Genomic DNA, 19,339 nt, shown 5'->3' with positions numbered 1-19,339 from the left:
TCTGGATTGTCTAATAGTGAGGTAAGAGGACCGTAGGGAGTTGATGGGCTTAGTTTGCTGCTAACGACGTGCCAGTTAGAAAGAACAATTTGCGCCCAAAATGCCACGTCCTCTGCTTTAAGTTTCTGTCTTGGTGGTGACCAAATCATAGCTCTAGGGTCTAGTGTGGATAGGGAGTCCTCTAACTCAATCCATTGTTTGTTGTGTCTGTCCTGGAACCAGTTAAGTATGTGAGTGAGTAAGATAGCTCTGTAGTAGATTTTAATGTCAGGAAGGCCCATTCCCCCTTCTGACTTGGGCCTTGTAAGGAGCCTGAGCTTAGTTCTGTGGGGTCTATTGTGCCAGATGAATTTCATTATGAGGGATTGTATTTTATTTAGAAATTTCATGGAGAGTTTAATTGGGATGGCCTGCATAATGTAAAGTATCTTGGGGAGGGTGTCCATTTTAATGGTATTGATACGACCAGCCCAGGATAAATGAAGAGAGTTCCAATTTTCCAGCTCTTTCGAGATTTTTAGGTAAAGAGGAAGATAATTAAGTTCGAATAATTCAGATGGATCAGCTGAAATATAAATTCCTAGATATTTAATTCTGTGGGATTGCCATTTAAATGAGAAAGATTTTTGGAGTGTGGATACAAGTGGGTCTGGGAGGGTGATGTTTAACATTTCGGTTTTACTAACGTTGATCTTAAAATTACTTAGATTCCCGAAGAGTTCAAGCTCTCGTAGTAGGTTTGGAAGAGCAATATTGGGATTTGATATATAAACTAGCAGATCATCTGCAAATAGGGAGATTTTAAAGTGTCTGTCACCTTTAATAAGTCCCTGGATATCATCGTTTTTTCGCAGTGCCACCGCCAGGTGTTCCATGCAAAGGACGTAGAGTAGGGGAGAGAGGGGGCAGCCCTGGCGTGTCCCGTTCGCTATAGGGAAGGCATCCGACAGGGTTCCATTAATCTTAATTCTGGCAGAGGGGTTTTTGTATAATGCCATCACCTTGTTTCTAATATTCGGACCCAGTCCAATTTGGTCTAGGCAAGCCTCAAGGAAGAGCCAGTGAACCCTGTCGAACGCCTTCTCCGCGTCAACCGACATAATACAAAGGGGAGATTTGGTCCTCCTAGCATGATGAATCAGGGACACAGTTTTCAAAGTGTTGTCCCTAGCCTCTCTCCCAGCCACAAACCCGGTTTGGTCAGTATGGATAATGCTAGGCAACACGAGTTTAAGCCTCTCAGCAAGGATCTTTGCATAGAGTTTGAGATCTAAGTTGATCAGGGAGATAGGGCGGTAATTTGTACAACTATTTGGGTCCTTGTCTGGTTTGGGGATTACTGTGATGTGAGCCATGGATGTTTGGGGTGTAAAGGTCCTATCTTGGTTTATGGAGTTAAAGGCCTGTAGCAGGAGAGGTGCCAGGGAAAAACAGAACTGCTTATAAAAGGGGCCAGTAAGGCCGTCAGGTCCAGGGCTTTTACCCTTTTTAAGTGCCCTAATGCATGAGATTAATTCAAGATCTGTGATATCTGAGTCTAGTTCTTTAATTTCGTCTTCTGAGAGGGTTGGAAGTCTGGTGGAGTTTACATAGGAGAGGATCTTCTCTTTTAGTTTGGACTGGTTCATGGTGTGGTATTTACCTTTAATGTTGTAAAGGGCTGTATAGTAGCTATTAAATTCCTTTGCAATTTCTGAATTTTTAAACTTGGTATCGCCCTTGGAGTTTTTGATCGAGAAAATGTTGGAGTTATTGGGTCGTGGATGGAGATAGTGTGCTAGTAGGGTGCCACATTTGTCTCCGTGGTAAAAAAGTTTGCTATGAAATCGTTCCCTAGCAGCTAGAGTTTTATGGTCAAGTAGGGTTAGTAGGGACTGTCTTGTATTTGAGAGCTCAAGGTCTAGTGCAGGTGTATAGGCAGATTTAAGCTTAACTTCAAGATTCTGTATTTTAGCTAGTAGATTGTTGATTTGAATGCCTCTCTCCTTTTTCAATCTAGCCCCATGAGAGATGAAGATACCACATAGTACACATTTCAGAGCCTCCCGCTTGACGGTTGTGGGGGTTTCGTCAGTGCTGTGGTCCTTCATGAACTGGTCAATTGCTTCCTTAATGGCGGTTGAGCATTGTGAGTCTTTCAGGAGGTTTTCGTTGAGCCTCCATTGAAACTGTCGATGGGAATGATCGTTTGTGCTAATTGAACAGAAGATGGGTGCGTGATCTGACCATACTCTATTCCCAATGGATGCCTGTATATTGAGATCAAGGAGAGATTGGGACACTAAGAAATAGTCTATGCGGCTATAGGTTTTATGGACTGATGAAAAGAAGGAATAGTCCCGTGTATTAGGGTATAATATTCGCCACACGTCAACTAAATGTAGTGAGGCTAACTTGGATTTTAATTTTACTAGAGTGGCTTTAGGTAGTGGTGACCTCCCTGTGGAGGAGTCTAGGTTGGAGTCGTAACATAAGTTGAGGTCCCCTCCTAGTATTATATCTCCCTCTGCAAATGATGCCAGCTTAGATAGGTAGCGCAATAGGGCTCCACCTTGGTTTTGATTCGGAAGGTACAGGTTGGCAAGGGTATATTTACGGTTGTCTAATTGGATGATCAAGAACAAGAATCTACCTAGGGGGTCTGACAATTCTTTTAAGGTGGTAAAATTGAGGTGTTTATGAAACCCGATGGACACTCCCTTTGATTTGTTCAAGGGGTTCGAACTATGGTACCATTTATTGAAATATCTACCTCTGATAGCCGGGATTACGTTTGTTTTGAAATGGGTTTCCTGTAGAAAGATTATGGAAACTTTCTGTTTATGTAGGTGGTGTAAAATTTGTGCGCGCTTATTTGGGGCGTTGAAGCCTTTAACATTAAAGGAGGAAATCTGACAACTATCCATGCTTGTAGGAGTAGGTTAGGTTCACAAGCTTTTTGGTGTCATGACACTGGCCCAGATTGTGATATGATTTGAGGTATGGCAAGGCAGCAGCACACCTAGGGGTGGGGTCAAGGAGAGTGGGGGAAGGGGAGAAAAGGGTGGAGAAAATTACAAACATAACATAAGTAGCCGGCGATGTAGGCATGCCGACAATGAAGAACGAATGTACACTGGTCACGCTAAGGGGGCTCTAAGAACACCCGAAGCGTGAGAGATTTGGTGGGGAGTGAGAACCAAGATCCGGTCACGAGAGCCTATCTGCTCCCGACTCCCTTATATATTGAAACCTTGTTTTACAGCCAAAAACGATGAACATATTAGCTACAAGCACATAAAGATAACAACCTCACCATGTAGAACAAAATGTGGGGCTAGCTCTAAATGGAACGGTAGCCTATGAGTCTCTTAGTTGGAGGCTGTAGGGGCTTGTATGAGTAAGAGTTTGTCTGGGGAAAAAATGGCTTGTGGTTATACAGTACCTAGGGGATAAGTGGTTAAGTAAGGGGAGTTCGTTAACTCATTTTACTCATTTTCTCGAGCCTCTTTGGGTATGTAGGGGGGTTATAGTCATATGGGATGTGGCACGTATCAGGCAAACTTAGGAATCGTATGAACTGGCTGTGTTTGTTTTCAAACCACTTAGGAATTATACTGAGTTTTAGGAAAATGGCAATGTGTACAAGTAGCTAGCATTGTAGTTGTAATATAAGCCTCCTTGCAGGTTATGTCACGGGTATGAGAACAAGTATGGGGGATGTGGGTGCTTCTGGAGATATTGTGTAAATTCAGGAAATTAGGGTCCCCGCTGCGGGTCAGACAGCGTAGTGATTACCGTCTGTACTCTCGTGCGCGCATTAAATGGGACGTGTTTTCCCCTTTGTTTTTAGAGCTCGTGACATACCTCCATTTCTATAGAGACTAGCCCCTTAGTAGTTAGTTATAGAGTAACCGTACCTCCTCACATGTACATTATATAGTGTATGGGAGGGTAACTGAACAGAATGATATAAAGACAAACAATCCGAGAACACAACCTTTTAACTGAGCAACCAATAACGTCTGGTTTGACAACCACTATTAACCACTTAAGGACCGCCTAACGCCGATAGGCGGCGGCGGGTTTAAGTGGTTATTACATGGAAATGGCCGCTCGTTCGAGCGGCCTTTCCATGTAAGTTCACGGAGGGTGTCTCCGTGAACAGTGTGCGAGCCGCCGATCGCGGCTCGCACGCCTAATGTAAACACGCGGGGAAGAAATCCCCGCTGTTTACATCATACGGCGCTGCTGCGCAGCAGCGCCGTAAGGCAGATCGGCGATCCCCGGCCTCGGATTGGCCGGGGATTGCCGGCATATGATAGGCTGAAGCCTATCCTTCAATGCGCAGGACGGATATCCGTCCTGCGCAGCTTTGATCACGGAGGGGAGGGAGGTAAGAGGAGGAAGCGCCGAGAACGCTGCGGAGGGGGGCTTTGAGAAGCCCCCCCGCTAATCCCAACTAGCCGGCGGCGATCAGACCCCCCCGGCAGGACATCCCCCTAGTGGGGAAAAAAGGGGGGAAGTCTGGTCGCCCCAGCTGCCACACGATCTGTGCTGTGGGCTGAATAGCCCACGCAGCACAGATCTTCCCAAACACCCCTGGTCCTTAAGTGGTTAATCCACTGTTCGTCAGTCTCTCAGGTTATCATAAGGTGAACAAAAGGGCCATGGGAGGGGGGCCCCTCTCTAAATAGGTGATGCATAGGTGTGGAGCAGTGGAAGCCCACGTAGGCTACATGTTTAGGCATACTAAGTCCGGTCGTATGCCCGGGTTGAAATGTTCACAACTAGCGGGAGTCTCTCCAAGGGTGAGCAAAGTAACAGGGAGGAATGGTGAGGGAGCTCCAGCTCTTAAGGGCCCGAATGGGTAAATAGAGTATATTGTTCCTGAGCGTCTAATGCATCACGGAGGGGCTAATAACGACAAAATGATCAACGTTTGAGTACTCACGTTAGGTTGATCAGCATCATATTCTAGGGAGGAGTAGAAGTATACTCAACAGCAGAAGTATGGGGACGAAACAAAAAGAAGTCACCTTCCTAATCTGCAGGTGCGTCAATGGCTTGAGTTGCTCTCCCTCTGTTCTGGACTCTCCTCCAGCGTTCACGTTGTGGCAGGGCCGAGGTGGACACTTGTAGCGGCCATTCCGGTAAGGTGATGTGGGGTAGGTCATAGAAATCCTTTACTTTCTGTAGGTCCTGTGGTGATGAGAAAGTTATCGATCTTCCCTCCTTCGTCATGTGGATGGCAAATGGGTAGCCCCAGCGGTAGGTGATCTCGTTTTCCCGCAGCACTGTTAGTAGTGGTCTTACTGCTTTTCTCATTTAAAGGGTGAGCCCAGATAAGTCCGGATATAGGCGGATTTTGGCTCCATCAAAGTCTATTTCTCCCTTCTGTCGTGCTGCTGCCATGATCCTGTCCTTCTCTTTATAAAAGTGTACTCTGCATATGATGTCCCTTGGTTTCAGGGGGTCTGGATTGGGAGGGCCAGCGGATCTGTGTGCTCTATCCAGCTCTATCTTGTTGTCATGGGGGGCATCCAGAAAGAGGTTGAAGATGGCTTCCGTAGTGGCCATAATGTCAGGAGCACGTGCGGCTTCAGGGACTCCTCGGATTCTTATATTATTGCGTCTATGACGATTCTCCATATCGTCTATTTTCAAGTAGATCGCAGAAATATGTTCCGAGTGAGAATTAATGGTGCTTTGTTGCTTCTCCAAGGTTTTATCAACCTCCTCTTGTCGTTTCTCAATGTCTTCCACTCGTTGCACCACGTGGCTGAACTCCTGCCTAAATTCAGCCATGTCTCTCCGGTGTGAATCCAGTATACGGGTTACACAGTTCTCTAAATCTTGTTTAGTTGGAAGGGAGCGTATATACTCGTGTAGGTCCACTTCCATATAGGAGTCAGCGCTATCTGAAGCTGTGGGTGAAGAAGGGTTGCATGTCGGCAAGCATTGTGGAGACCTCGGTGAGTTAACCCGTAGCTGTTGTCCGTTGTTGGCTGAAATCTTTGGCGGAAAGTTTCTGCTTTGTGCGCTTGAGGGGGAGTTCGCCTGGCTATCTGCCCCGTGTATCTTCAGGGTTCTAGCTGGGCTGTTGACTGTCGGTCGAGCCGGAGAGTTTTTGCCACAGATGGTTGATGATGAAGTGCCATCTTGTCCGCCACGTGGCGCCTCTGCCATTACGTCTTCTTCTTGTGTCGGAGGGGACTGCGTAGTGTCAGAAGGGGGTTTTAAGTTGTTCTTTGCTCGTTTAGAGGTGGTTGGAGGGGAGTTTCTCACCTGCCCGCCTTTTGGTGAGGTTGCCATCTCTCCCCCCTGCTCTTGCAGTCTTCTCTCAAGCGGGCGCAGAAAGCGGAGAATTTGGGATGTACTCGAGCGGGGCTTTTTGGAGGCTTCTCTCTTTCTTCTACTGCCGCCCATGTGAGGGTGTCCTCAGGTTGTTTAAAAGTTGTTTTTAGGGAAGTTTTAGGCTGTGTAGATGTCCTTTAGGAGTCGGGACAGCGGGAGCTCCAGTGAGACACGTCTTTACCCGGCCATTGGCAAGCCACGCCCCCAATTTTATTTATTTTTTGCTACACGCAGCTAGCACTTTGCTAGCTGCGTGTGCACAACGATCGCCGCTGCTCCGCGCCAATTCGCCTCTACCCGCCACGCCCCCCCCCAGACCGTGATGACGTCAGATAGCCGGAGGCGATCGGAGCGGGTAGGGGGATGCCGCTGCACAGCGGCTATCATGTTTTTTTTTTGTTTTTTTTAAATCATGTAGTGAGATCATGTAGCCCTAGGCTCGCTACATGATTTAAATAACAAAAAAACTGCTGTGCTGCCCCCTGGCGGTTTTTAATAGACTGCCAGAAGGGTTAAACAAATTAGGCAGGTGCATAAATTTGGGTACCACAAAAAATAAATGAAATTAATATTTAGTAGATGCTCCTTTTGCAAAAAATACAGCCTCTAAATGCTTCCTGTAGGTTCCAATGAGAGTCTGGATTCTGGTTGAAGGTATTTTGGACCATTCTTCTTTACAAAACATCTCAAGTTCATGCAGGTTTGATGACTTCCGAACATAGGCAGCTCTCTTTAACTCACATTACAGATTTTCAATTATATTCAGGTCTGGGGACTAAGATAGCCATTCTAGAATGTTGTACTTGTTTTTCTACATGAATGCCTTAGTGGATTTTAAAGAGACACTGAAGCGGAAAAAAAAATGATATAATGAATTGGTTGTGTACTATGAATAATTACTAGAAGATTAGCGGCAAAGAAAATATTCTCATATTTTTATTTTCAGGTATATAGTGTGTTTTCTAACATTGCATAATTCTCTAATATGTGCAGATTACACAACACTCTGCATTCAAAATGATTCTTTCAGTGCAGTCTGTGAACTAATGACCTCTCCTCTGGCAGAGAAAAAGAAAACTGTTCACTTACAGTTGAGATAATAAAAGTCAGAAGACAGCCCTCTCCACGACTTTGAAAGTCGTAGAGATGAATGGCTTTTTTGCATAGAGATAACAACTGGAGTTTCTTAAAGAGAACCCGAGGTGTGTTTAAAGAATGTTATCTGCATACAGAGGCTGGATCTGCCTATACAGCCCAGCCTCTGTTGCTATCCCAAACCCCACTAAGGTCCCCCTGCACTCTGCAATCCCTCATAAATCACAGCCGTGCTGTGAGGCTGTGTTTACATCTGTAGTGTCAGTCTCAGCTGCTCCCCCGCCTCCTGCATAGCTCCGGTCCCTGCCCCTTCCCTCCAATCAGCAGGGAGGGAAGGGATGCAGGTGGGGACCGGAGTTCTGCAGGAGGCGGGGAGAGCAGCAGACTGACACTATAGAGATAAACACAGCCAGCTCTGACAAGCTGTTTGTCAGCAGCGTGGCTGTGATTTATGAGGGATTGCAGAGTGCAGGGGGACCTTAGGGGGGTTTGGGATAGCAACCGAGGCTGGGCTGTATAGGCAGATCCATCCTCTGTATGTAGATAATATTCTTCAAACCCACCTCGGGTTCTCTTTAACTCTTCCTGTACTGGAAACAATTACACTGATGTATCTGATCTTAATGTTTTATTTCTTAGCTGTGCTACACATACAAATCATAATATCATAATTTAATTTTTCGCTTCAGTGTCTCTTTAAGCAGTGTTTAGGGTTGTCTTGTTGAAAGATCCAGCTCCGGAGCAGCTTCAGCTTTGTCACTGAGTCCTGGACATTGGTCTCCAGAATCTGCTGATACTGAGTGGAATCCATGCATCCCTCAACTTTGACAACATTCCCAGTCCCTGCACTCGCCACACAGCCCCACAGCATAATGGAACCACCACCATATTTCACTGTAGGTAGCAGGTGTTTTTCTTGGAATGCTGTGTTCTTTTTCCTCCATGCATAACGCTCCTTGTTATGCCTAAATAACTCAGTTTTAGTTTCATCAGTCCACAGCACCTTATTCCAAAATGAAGCTGGCTTGTCCAAATGTGCTTTAGCATACCTCAAGTGGCTCTGTTTGTGCTGTGGGCTTAGAAAAGGCTTCCTCTGCATCACTCTCGCATACAGCATCCTCCTTGTGTAAAGTGCCCCCCCACCGCGCTATAGCCTCCCCAAAATTAGCAGCAATGTATGTCACTATTCCAAAGGGTAATGGGAGGAGAGGGATTCCCTGCTCAAAATGCCCACTGTAGGGGTTCTTGTAGGCTTTCTACAGCTGTCATTGGGCAGATCTCTCTCCCTGGCTGCGCCCCATGCCATTCCCCCACCTCCCTGCACGCTGAGAGAGATCCTCCCTCTCCATCCAGCATCATGACCCCAGAGGTCATGAAAGTGAAAGTGATTGAATGCAGGGGAACAGAGTGTCGGAGAGCGACTACCGCCCAGCCCCCCCGGATCAGGTAGCATATTTTTTTTGTTATGAGCCCACCTCGGACACTCTTTAAAGAGACTCTGTAACATGAAAAACCTCCCCTGGGGGGTACTCACCTCGAGTGGGGGAAGCCTCCGGATCCAAATGAGGCTTCCTACGCCGTCCTCTGTCCCACGGGGGTCTCGCTGCAGCCCTCCGAACAGCCGGCGACAGGCCCGACTGTGACTTCAATATTTACCTTTGCTGGCTCCAGCAGGGGCGCTGTGGCTGCTTTCGGCATGGAAATAGACGGAAATACCCGATCTCCGTCGGGTCCGCTCTACTGCGCAGGCGCCGGAAACTTGCGCCTGCGCAGTAGAGCAGACCCGACGGCGATCGGGTATTTCCGCCTACTTCGGAGCCGACAGCCGTCAGAGCGCCTGCGCAGGAGCCGGGAAGGTAAATATTGACGTCACCGCTGCACGGAGGGCTGCAGCGAGACCCCTGAGGGACAGAGGACGGCGTGGGAAGCCTCATTAGGATCCGGAGGCTTCCCCCACCCGAGGTGAGTACCCCCCAGGGGACGTTTTGCCGTTACAGTTCCTCTTTAAGGATACAGAGTTTTATGGTAATTATCCCAGTTTCAGCATCAGAAACACTTCCCATAGCTATATACAGCTATATACTGGTATTTTTCCATGATATTTTGCCTAGGCTGTTTAGATATGTGGAATCCTCCACTCCTCCCAGAGCCATCCTCGTTGCGGTTATTCAACCAACTGGTCTAAAAAGCCTTTTGGAATACTCAGAAGGCTTCTGAGGCATTCATATCCCTGTTGGACTGCTTCCAAAGACAGGTGGCTCCATTTTGCAGAAGCGCTGCTGGAGAGGTTGTGGGGCAAAAGGCACATTATAGCATTTGGTTTGGGAATGTCCTATAATTTTGCGTTTTTGGGAAAAAGTATTGGAATACATCAATAAGATTATGGATGTTTGTGGTAATTGGGATCCTTCTACAGTGCTATTACATAATACGTTGAAATCTATTAGTAGTTATAAGAGATCATTGGTTCCCCAGTTAATGATTGCTGCTAAAAGCTTGATTCCAATTAAGTGGAGATGTCAGGATCCTCCAACCATTAGAGATTGGATTGGGAAAGTTAATTTATTGAAGGATGGAAGAATCAGATTGCTCTACAGCAGGACAGTTTTATTTATGATAAATGGGATAGATGGTTTGAGTTTTAAAACTCTGAAAAGTTCTGAAAAACTCTGAAAAGTTTTAAAAGCTGAATTTGACATATTTGAGATTCTTAATATAGATGAATGTGGGTGGAGGAGAGGAAGGAAAGGTTTCATTTGTATTTTGATTTTTTTTTTATTGGAAAATGTGGGAGTGGGGAATGGGGTGATGTATTTGATTGTATCTCTGTTTTCATTTTTTTGTGTATGCATTTAATTTGCCTCTTCTCCAATAAATTAAATGAAGAATATTGCAGAAGAGCGAGCGCGCAGTCGCACATATGCAGTACAGAGCCGCTCATCTTCAGAAGCACGCAAGGACACAAGTGCTTCAAAAGCCTTCTGAGGGCACCATGGTAAATAGTTTTCTTTTCTTTTCTATTCATCCTGGATGAGAGTTCATCTTGAACTCACATCTGCATGAAAAACGCAATTGCTCCAAAATTACAAATCTCGTCATTGCTAATTAGCAGGCATAAGTTTGTAGCTATATGCTACTCTGATAAAGCATGCTAATCCCGATAAGGCACGTTAACTCTGATAAAATGCATGTTAACTCTGATAAGGCACGCTATTTGTTATAGTGAATCAACCCCACAGTGTGTTAGGTTCCTTTGATTTTGATGGCTCCCGAGACAAGCTGCAGTGGGGAAGAGTACCACGATGCAACGTCCCACGGTAAGTATGAAAAGTGCCTAAAGAGAAACTCTTTCCTGCAGGTAAATTACCTGCCTGGCACTGGGAGAGCTCTGACTGGAAAGCAGGCAAACTATGGGTGGGCAGAGAGTGCTCACTGTGTACTCCTGAGAAGGGAAACTCCCATGATTCACTGGGGGTGATGAGTATGAGGTGACTGCAAAGTAGTTTCTCAACAGTCATGTTTTCATTAAACTACCTTTGGTATTTAGCCAAGGTACCAGGGTTCCTGGTGGTACATAGCGTGGCTTTTTGTGCACAGTGGAAATCACTTTGTCCATTCATGGGCCACAGCAATAAAAGTGTATAACAAAAGCCCAAGGTGAAAAAACTATTTCATGAACTTTTTTTTGTCTACAGCTCTGCTTTAAATTCAGTAAAATGCAAAGTAGACAGAGGATTTGTCAGAAAAAAATAAATGAGAATATTACAGATGACTAAGCATTGAAGCAGAATGGAAGTTTTGATGTGCGCTGTATGAAAGAGGAAAATATATAACAATATAAAAAGTGTAAAGAACTGTCAGATTCTCTGAATCTTAGCGAGGTGATCACATGACACCCACCTCCATGTGTTACTTGTGCTCTCACAGATGCCAGGATTTGAGGACTGAAAACATCTGAAGAATTATCGTCTTCTTCCCATTCCGCTACGCCTCGGTTCACATCCATAATCAGCTGAACAATGCGATTTATAGCTTGTTGAATGTCATCCAGGCTCGGAATCAATACCTGCATGTCAGAAAACTATCAATACCTGCAAAATGTAGAGTGCTACTTCATGCAAACTAATTATCATTATACGTATGCCAATACAGGATTCAAGAGAGATGGAATAGCACCTCGGCAATCCTCTGTGGGTGTGCGGGGACCAACCCCTTGTACCAACAGGGTGAAGATCCGTCTTGTTCGAAGATAATGGTCCGCACCATTATCTTCGAACAAGACATATCCCAACGCGGAGCATGCAGTGTGTTACAACATAACATGTGTGTTAAAGCGGAATGAAACCTAGCATTTCTTTTTTGCTCTAATAGATTATTTACAGCATATTATATACAACCAGCAATTTTTTTTACTAGAACAGCATTCAAAGGGTTACACACAGGACTTAGAAGTTCCCTCCCAGCAAAGCTGGACGCATCCAAAGTTGAGATAATGTAGTATTTAATTGTATCAAGTGAGGAATGTAAACAAATACTTCTCTGACCCTGCAGGCTCTGCTGAACAAAGTCAGACAATCAGAAAGCATTTCTGCTTAAGTTAAAACATGAATAAAGCAGTTATAAATAAAATGCAAAGGCAGCTCTCAGAGAAAAAAAGTGTACTTTGGGAACGTATAATTTCTAAATGAATAATAGTATGGCATATAAAAAGTAGGAAAACATGTTTTTATTGATTATTATGTCAGGGTTTTATACCGCTTTAACAGTGACAGTGAAGCAAACTCTTCAATGACTGTATGTGACACCATGTGTGCATAATATGCTGTGCAACTTTTACCCTACATTGTGATCCTATTTTTACTGGAACGCAAATCAGCTCCCACTGTGAACGCAGCCTAAATCCCAACACCTGGTGACCACTAACCATTGGGTGACAATAGAAAGTGTAAAGTCACAATGTCTTCAATTCACTAAGACAAATTTGGTAAAAATGTTATGGTCAGTCATTTACCTTATATGGGGCTTGATTCACTAACGATAGCACAGCGTAACATTGGCTATTGGGCCAATCAAAGTGCAGGGATAACATCCTTTAAAGTGACTGGACCCACAGGAGCTCAGGGCAGGATAAGCAGAGCACTCGTTATTTGCAGTGAGAGTAGGCATAATTTACCAGCGCTCGCTATGCTGCACTACACGCAGCATAGCATGCTCTGAGTGCCTGCTCTCCTGACTGTGCCTAATTACGCATGCTACGCTGCCACTAGCACGCAGGGAGCCCTCACTAAAGAGAAACCGTGACCAAGAATTGAACTTCATCCCAATCAGTAGCCGATACCCCCTTTCCCATGAGAAATCTATTCCTTTTCACAAACGGATCATCAAGGGGCTCTGTATGGCTGATATTGTGGTGAAACCCCTCCCACAGGAAACTGTGAGGACCATGGTCCTGGCAGTTTCCTGTCTGTGAACTTTGTAGCATTGTGGGAAATAGCTGTCTACAGCTGTTTCCAACTGCCAAAAAAGCAAGCAGCATCTATTTCCACTGACACAACCTGCCACAGTAAAAATGTCAACCTTTGATAAATGTCAAAATGTAAATCAGGGAGAGGAAAGATTTTACAATGGGCAAATACTGACTAAATAATTTATACATAATTATTGTAAAAATTAAGCACTTTTTTTATTACATTATTTTCACTGGAGTTCCTCTTTAAGTCACGGTGATTCACTAGCGCGTGTAACAGTAGTTAACTTAGTGAATCAAGCCCAGGGTATTTGGGACTTTTTACAATTTTCACACAAGCGGTAATAGTTTGGTAATTTACCTGAAAACTGCATAATTCACTAAGGTTTTTACCTCATTTGGTATTTTAAGGAATCATGCAGCATTTCATTCAGTATTTGATGGATTATTGCAGTGCAAGGAAATTGCATGAAAGATGTGATACAGATGGCATTATTTTTATCATACTGACTAGTGCAAGTCAAAGCTGCATAAAATGAATATACAAACGGCTCAAAACCATTTTTAATTAGCTCATAATAATACTGTAATATTGTGATTTGTGAAATGAAAGACATGTTTTTATTATTACCTTTCTTATTTTCCTGAAGATCTATTTAAAATACGGTAGTCTTTTCTCTGCTCTGTTTCCTCCCTTCTATAACTGTCTGAATAACTGTTTGTTACTGACAGCTCCATGCTGGAGATACCAAACATCTCACTTGTTTTACCGCTAGCTCTAATCTTCATGAATTTACATTGATAGAGGTATTTACCTCACAAGCTGGTACTTTGCCTCACTAGTCAGACATTTCAGTTTTCCGTGCAGTAACAGCCTTAGTGAATCGACATTTCATAAACCATTCAGTAAAATCAGCTGTTTTCTGTTTTACTGAATGCAGAAAGGCTTTGAATTATATGTACTATCTTCCTTCCATTGTCAGAAATGAAGCACGGAAATAACGCAGGCATGGCCACTTACTATATTGGGGATGACCAGGTGTACCTCGGCTTTCAGCAATGCTGGAGTCTCGCCCATTCTGTCATGGGAAGAAAACAAACCTCTGTGATCAATTAGACTAAAATACGTAAGAAAACCAGCAAAGAGCTACATGTGAGGAATGCAGGAGTGTAGAAAACACAAGGCTGCGTTTAATGATGAATAGACTCTTATAACAAATTCTCTGATATACGTAGTTATTTCACAGATTTTCTAAAGAAAGGCAAACTTGAACTGAGTACTTTATTAACTGTTCTGTACTTTAATTTCATTATTCACTGATGCTTCAAGAATTGAGGGGCAAGTATGAAATGCCATTTACCTTTATCACTATACTGTTAATATGTCAGGAGACCAGGAACAGGCCCTGTTGACCCAGCTACAGGTGGTAAGTGCGGGCTCTCCCAGGGCGTGGAGTCTAAATGTCTTCACCAGAGCACCCCGCAAGGGATAATGGGCCGCTACCCCTAGTGGGCAACGGACTACTTTGCTGCCTGGTGGCCACCAGGTCACAACATCTGGGAGTGTCCCACCTGTAACCAAGAAGAACGAGGGGCTCTGCGATGTGGAGATCAGAAGCGACAGTACTAGAATCAGCAGGTAAGAGCATAGTCGGGGTCACAAGCCGAGGCCAAGTCAGGCAGATAACTGGCAGGAACGAGGTCACAAGCTGAGGTCGGGGCAGGCAGCAAACAGGCAGAGTCGGGGTCACAGGCCAAGGGTAACAACGGGAGATCAACACGAGAAATAGCTCAGAGGAGCAGGGATTCGCCAACTGCAGGTTTTGTTGTGGAAGCGACTGAGAAAGGAGGAGCCTCTCCAATAGTGTTAGTGTTTGCACTTGGGAAATTAAATTCAGAGACCTGAATCTTTACTTACTATCTGTAATAAGCAAGGTAGAACATCAGGATTGGAGAGTAGTGTTGGTGTTCGATTTTGGGATATTGAAATCGGAAGCCCGAATCCTCCCAAACACCACACTTTGGCACCTGAGCAAGTGGACAGGGTCACAGGAAATTCACTTGCCCTTCACGTGACTCAAATGCTTCCTCCTTCCGGCTTGGTAAAGGCATGCCGTGCTACACAAGCAGCTCCCCATGACCCTGTCCACTTGCTCGGGTGCTGAAATGTGGTGTTTGGGAGAATTCGGGCTTCCGATTTCAATATCGCAAAATCGAACACCAACACTACTCTCCAATCCTGATGTTCTACCTTGCTTATTACAGATAGTAAGTAAAGCACACTTTACTGCCTGTGCACTTAAAGTGAACCATAGACAAAGCACCCTCATGTATTTTACCAAATATATCAGTGGAAGCATTAAGAGAAAAACCTACCGTGCTCTCTTTTTTTTTTTTTTTTTTAAAGTTGAGATTTATTGAAATTTTGAGAGGGAAAAAAAGAAAAAAAAAAAAAAAAAAAAAGGACCAGCAACAAACATTACAGTATTATGTATTAACATCACCCCCCCCCCCCTCAATCCCTTCCCATCCCACCCTCCCTGGGTTCAGTGCAACTTAGAGCAATGAAGAACTCGTAACAACAACTCCGTATATTAGAATAGTAACTTATTCCAACATACACCCAGAGCCTTCAATTAAGTAGGGTTGTCTAAAACATTGTTGTTGTCGATATATTCAATCCAACATTGCCACATCTTCTCAAATTTTTCAGGGCATTTACGCTTGAGAAATGTAAGTTTGTACAACACCATGGCACCATTCATTCTCTTAACCCATGAAGAGACAGAGGGAGGAGTATCACTGCCCCATCTATAAAAAAGCCTCCCGTCTTCCATAGAAGATCATCAACTGTACCATGGTGATGCCTTGGGGAGAAATATTAGAGTCTATATATAAACCCAACAAAAGAGATCTAGGGTCAACCACCACCCTCTCTCCCATTACCCCTGTCATAATATGGGCCAGATCGGACCAATAGTAATAACTGGGCAGTTCCAAATCATGTGAAAGAAGTTTCCCTCTGCCACCTTACACTTAGAGCACCTATCTGACCTTTCTGGATAATAACCTTGGAGCTGTTGGGGGGTATAATATGCCCGATAGATACGTTTTAAATGTGCAAACCTATCCTCCGCAGAAATCAAAATACCATGCATTGCCCTTAATACATCCATCCACTCGACATCCAGGGACCATTTTTCATGTGCACCATCCAATCTTGTACAAGATACAGGCATCAGAATAGAGGCCCTTCCACCCTCTGCCGAATCAGGAGGCGTTCTAGAGTGTCCGACTCCCATACCCAAACACCCGGGAACTGGACACTCCAGGCATGCCGTATTTGTATATATCGAAAATACATATGGTTTGGTAACTTAAACAGGGACTTAAGTACATTAAAGGACTGCAACACTCCCTGAGGAGCCAAGTTCTCTACCTGCCTAATTCCGAATCCTGCCCAGAGTTGAGGGTCTGGGATAACCGTAAAATGACTCAATCTCGGATTACCCCAGAGTGGTGTATATGGTGACATTGTACCAGGTTTATGTAGTTTAGCCCTTACTGTATCCCATGCTTTAATGGTGGTACACATTGATATAGTAATCTCTGAATATCTATTAACCCCCCTGAATGGCAAATTTGTCAGAGATTCATATGAACCAACCACTGCAGCCTCCAGTGTAGTCGCTGTATTTCGCTGATCCTGGGCGAACCACCATCTAATAGTAACTAAGATTGATGCTAGGAAATAGTTAAACAGATTGGGTAGCGCTAAACCCCCAGCGTCCACTGGAAGCTGCAGTACAGAAAGAGACAACCTAACGGGCCCTCCCGACCATAAAAAGTCGGATGTTGTAGAGTCAATTTTTCGAAAAATGGGTTGAGGGATCCAGACAGGGGATTGCCTAAATATGTAGTTGAATCTAGTGAAGAAAAATCATTTTGAACAGGTTCACCCGTCCCACGACTAAAAGCGGCAGCTTTCTCCACACCTGACACCGCCGAGAGTAGTGATCAATAATAGGCTGTAAATTAAGGGGAATAGAATTATGTAGATTTTTGTCAATTTGAATCCCAAGATATTTAAAGTTTGTTGTCCATTTCATACCCACGGGGATTGCAGAGGACAATGCAGCTGTATCAATTGCATACAATTTATCCCAATTAATAGTTACTCCAGAGAATCTACTAAATTCCTCCAGGACCCTAAGGGACCTCTGAAGGGAGGAGCCCGGATCCTGAAGGAACAATAGCATATCATCTGCATAAAGTGCAACTTTTTCCTCCAGTCCTCCCCTCAGAAGTCCCCGGATCTCCTCATCCTTCCTGATCATAACAGCCACTGGCTCTATCGCCAGTGCAAACAAGAGAGGGGACAACGGGCACCCCTGCCGAGTTCCCCGTGTAAGTAAGAATGGTTCTGAAATCTCATCTTTCGTGCGGACCCGTGCTACTGGCGACTGATATAAAAGTTTTTGTTTTTTTTTATATTCTTTAGTTTTCAAAAAAGTATTTTACATACATTCAACAATAGCTAATACTACAGGAGTTCTTTACATATTAGCTTTCCTATAATTCTTTACAGAAAGATCATATATCAAAACTATTAAAACCATTTTTCATTGCCCTTCTGAGTCATTTCCCTCCCATATCTACATACGTCCATTCACAAAAATGACTTTATTACAACTGGTTACGGCCATTTTGTCATCCATTCCTCCTTTCACTCTCATTCTCTTTCCCCATTCATCCCTCTATCCAGATACCCACTCCCATCCAACCTTAGTACATTTACTCCTCCTGGAGGGGGGAGAAACAAGAGCGGGCGGAGAGCCCAGAATAACTTCTTTATATTATACTCCTCATTGATCCATTATCTTTTCACCTGTCCCTTAAGAATGCTCTGTCTCGCCTTCCTGTTCGTTGTTACTCACTATATTTCTATATTCTTCCGTTTCTATAAATTCTTCCCATTTTCCCCAGGTCTGTTTTAATTTCTTTTCCCTTCCTCTATTTTCTTGAACTAATTGTTCCATATTGTATATATGGGTCACCTCTCTCAACCATTCACTTATTGTTGGAGTATGTGTTGTTTTCCACCATCTCGGTATCAATATTTTTGCCGCATTTATTAAGTGCTTTATAATTGAGTTCTTATATTTCTCTGTATTCATTGGGGCAGCATGTAGGAGGAAAAACTCTGGTTTCTCCGGTGGCTCCCAGCCCACTATTTCCCTTATATATTTTCTCACTTCCTTCCAATATAACTTGATATTTGGAAAGCTCAAGAAGATATGTATCAAGGTCCCCCTTTCTACATTGCATCTCCAGCATCCCACGTCAGCGCCATCTACTCACCAGCTTCACTCCCGCTTCCTGTATCCTGGTAGAAACCGAGCTCCTATGCATGAAGTACAGGACATTTTTCCATTCCTCTTCTGTAAGTTCTCTCTGTATGTCTCTCTGCCATTTGTTTCTCCAATTACCTGTCAGATCTTGGCCCACATTAAGCATGTTATACATTTTTGAGAGGGAGCCCCTACTTCGCCCCTCTTCCATACATAATTTCTCAAACGGAGTCAGTTCTCTAGAAAAATGCCTCTTGTACCTTGTGTCATAAGAAATGATCTAAATTGTAGAAGGTTCCACTGTTCCATTTTACGGCTCGTTGTGTCCTCAAAGATCCTATCCAAAGACTCCCACTCACCTTGCTTCACTAACGTCTTTGCTCTTAGTGGGCACTGTCCCCTCCACGACCCATAGGAGTTCTTCTGGCATCCCTGTCTAAAGTCTGGGTTGTCCAGGACCGGTAAGAGCGGTGAAGGCTGATTAGTCAGCTGGATCTTCCGTCTATACAAATATAGCGTTTTTAATGCATTCTGTAGAAAGCATCCCACTGGATGCGTATTATTTACCTTTCTATTCAGCCAAGGCAACCCTGTCAAAGGGGTATTCACCAGGAGCTGTTTCATTTCAATCCAAATTTTTTCCTTTTTATTTTTATGCCAATCTACTATTCTATTTAAGGAGGCTGCTGCATGGTATAACTGCGGGTTCGGGACCGCCAGCCCACCTTTCTCCTTGGGCTGGGTCATTAGCTTATATTTCATGTGTGGTGGCTTGGAGTACCAGATGAATCTCAGAAATTCCTTCCTCAATAGAGCGAAATAGGAAGCCGGGACTGCAATAGGTAGTGATTGAAAGATATATATCAGTCTCGGCCTCACGTTTATTTTGAGTATACTGATCCTTCCGAACCATGAGAATTCCGGTCTATTCCATCTATTCAAATCTCTTTTTACCTCTAGCGCTATATCCTTATAGTTACTCCGATATAAAGTATGTACATCTGGTGATATTTTTATCCCTAGATACCTTAATGTAGGTGAAACCCATTTAATGGGGAAGTTTTCTTTTAGTTGCTCAATCTCTTTCTGT

At 44.1% G+C, this 19,339-nt stretch overlaps 1 protein-coding gene across 4 annotated transcripts in view; it reads right to left on the bottom strand.

The window, feature by feature from the left end:
* Positions 1-19,339, bottom strand: part of DNAH8 (dynein axonemal heavy chain 8) — a 491,368-nt gene that overhangs the window by 327,064 nt on the left and 144,965 nt on the right. For all 4 annotated transcript variants that reach the window (XM_068232705.1, XM_068232706.1, XM_068232709.1 and 1 more), the window contains 2 exons: positions 13,920-13,977; positions 11,332-11,497 (listed from right to left, as the gene is read on the bottom strand). In XM_068232705.1, the coding sequence (XP_068088806.1) occupies positions 11,332-11,497; positions 13,920-13,977 (224 nt within the window). The remainder of the gene's footprint in view (positions 1-11,331; positions 11,498-13,919; positions 13,978-19,339) is intronic.

This window comes from Hyperolius riggenbachi, chromosome 4 (assembly GCF_040937935.1).
Source record: "Hyperolius riggenbachi isolate aHypRig1 chromosome 4, aHypRig1.pri, whole genome shotgun sequence".
Classification (NCBI taxonomy): Eukaryota; Metazoa; Chordata; class Amphibia; order Anura; family Hyperoliidae; genus Hyperolius; species Hyperolius riggenbachi.
The sequence above is the reverse complement of the archived record's forward strand: the minus strand, read 5'-3'. Positions and strand labels throughout refer to the sequence as shown.